This window comes from Eulemur rufifrons, chromosome 16 (assembly GCF_041146395.1).
Source record: "Eulemur rufifrons isolate Redbay chromosome 16, OSU_ERuf_1, whole genome shotgun sequence".
Classification (NCBI taxonomy): Eukaryota; Metazoa; Chordata; class Mammalia; order Primates; family Lemuridae; genus Eulemur; species Eulemur rufifrons.
This window is the reverse complement of record NC_090998.1, coordinates 43377336-43379161: the sequence shown is the minus strand read 5'-3', so window position 1 is coordinate 43379161 and position 1826 is coordinate 43377336. Positions and strand designations below refer to the sequence as shown.

Sequence of the window (1826 nt, the reverse complement as noted above, 5' to 3'; positions counted from 1 at the left end):
TTTCTCTATACTGATTCTGAATATCTGATTCAATAGACTAAGGGAAGAAGAGTAGGGGAGAGACAGAGTCCTTTCTTCAAAATAATCACAAAGCACAGTTTTCTAAGCTTTGAAATTAGATGCCATCTTTTTCATTAACTGTAGGTTGCTGTAAATTTTCATTAGAATCATTTATTTTCAGGTAGAATTTGAATAGGCTATCTATACTTATTTGATTGTCATACTTCACAGTCTCGATATGTTTGATGGTTGAAATAGATGAACGTAAAATGGGAAAATTACAGAACAATAGAAAAAGGTTAAGAATATAGGAAAATATTAATACATTTGAATACAGAAAAAATAAAAGTAACTTTTTTAATGACTGTGAAATTTTTGAGCAAGCTATTTAATTTGAATTCTAGTCATCACTGGCCTTTCTATACTGTATTTCCTTTTTTTAAAATAGCATTTATCAGTTACTAGAGTACTAGGTAATTTACTTTACTGTGATGTGACTGCTTAATGTGTTTATCTTATTATTAGAGGTAAGCTTTACAAGGATGTAAACCTTTATATTGTTCATTCCTTTGTGTATATCTATCACTTAGAATAATGATTTGTATTTATTTGTGGTTTGTTTGTGGTTTCAGCTACAGATTTCACTATCATTAGTACTTGTGTGATGATAACATTTTTTTGGTGCATTCCTTAAGGGCCTGTTTTACCTGCTGGTTCCTTAATGTGTAAATAAAGGGATTCAGCATGGGAGCAACAGAGGTATTAAGTACTGCTACACCTTTGCTCAGAGCCACACCTTCTTTTGCAGATGTTTTTACATACATAAAAATGCAACTCCCATAAGAAATGGAAACCACAATCATATGGGAGGAACAGGTGGAAAAGGCTTTTTTCCGTTGTTGGGCAGATGGGATCTTCAGAATTGTTCTAAGGATGAGTGTGTAGGAGAGAATCACCAAGGCCAAAGTTACCATGAGTGTGAATACTGCTAAGAAAAATGCCATAAGCTCTAGAAACTCTGTGTCTGTGCAAGCAATTAGCAGCATAGGAGAAGAGTCACAGGTGAAATGGTCAATAATGTTGGAGTCACAGAAATCCAGTTGGAGGCCCATAATCACTGGGGGAAAAATAATGAGAAAACCAGCCAGCCAGGAGCTGATAACAAGTTGGTTGCAGACTTTGCTACTCATGACTGTTGTGTAATGTAGAGGTTTGCAGATAGCCACGTAACGATCATAGGACATGACAGCCAGAAGAAAAAATTCTGTTGATCCCAGGAGGATTAAAAAAAATACTTGTGCCATGCAAGCATTATAGGAAATGGTCGTGTCTCCTGTAGCAATGCTGATCAGAAATCTAGGAATGCAGACTGTTGTAAATGAAATTTCTAAGAAAGAGAAATTCCTAAGGAAGAAATACATGGGAGTTTTCAAATGAACATTTGACAGTGTTAACATAATGATGGTCATGTTTCCACTTACACTCAATAAGTATGTGATCAACATAAAGGAGAATATCACAACTTGTAACTCTGGATCATCAGTGAGTCCCAGAAGAATGAATTCTCTAATTGATGTCTTATTTGGCATGGCTAAGCTCTGAATTCTGATAGGTCTGTAGATAAAAAGAGTGAATGTCAACTCATAATATGATTTCAAATACACTTGCATTGTTCTTATTCTGCATGAATAACCTTAACAGGTGCATTCAGCAAGAAGTGGCAAAACAACCATACATCAGAATTGCAAGCTCATATCAGATTTAATTTAGTATTGAAAAGATTAATATGATTTATTACTTTTAAAAAACAGATTTTAATTTCAGCT

General features: G+C 34.3%; 1 protein-coding gene across 1 annotated transcript; it reads right to left on the bottom strand.

Annotated features, from left to right (window-relative positions):
* Positions 1 to 650: 650 nt before the first annotated feature.
* On the bottom strand, positions 651 to 1589 carry LOC138396776 (olfactory receptor 6C65). The gene has a single exon (XM_069490432.1). It carries the CDS (start codon positions 1587 to 1589, stop codon positions 651 to 653), a length of 939 nt encoding a protein of 312 aa, XP_069346533.1.
* Between the last annotated feature and the right edge of the window lie 237 nt (positions 1590 to 1826).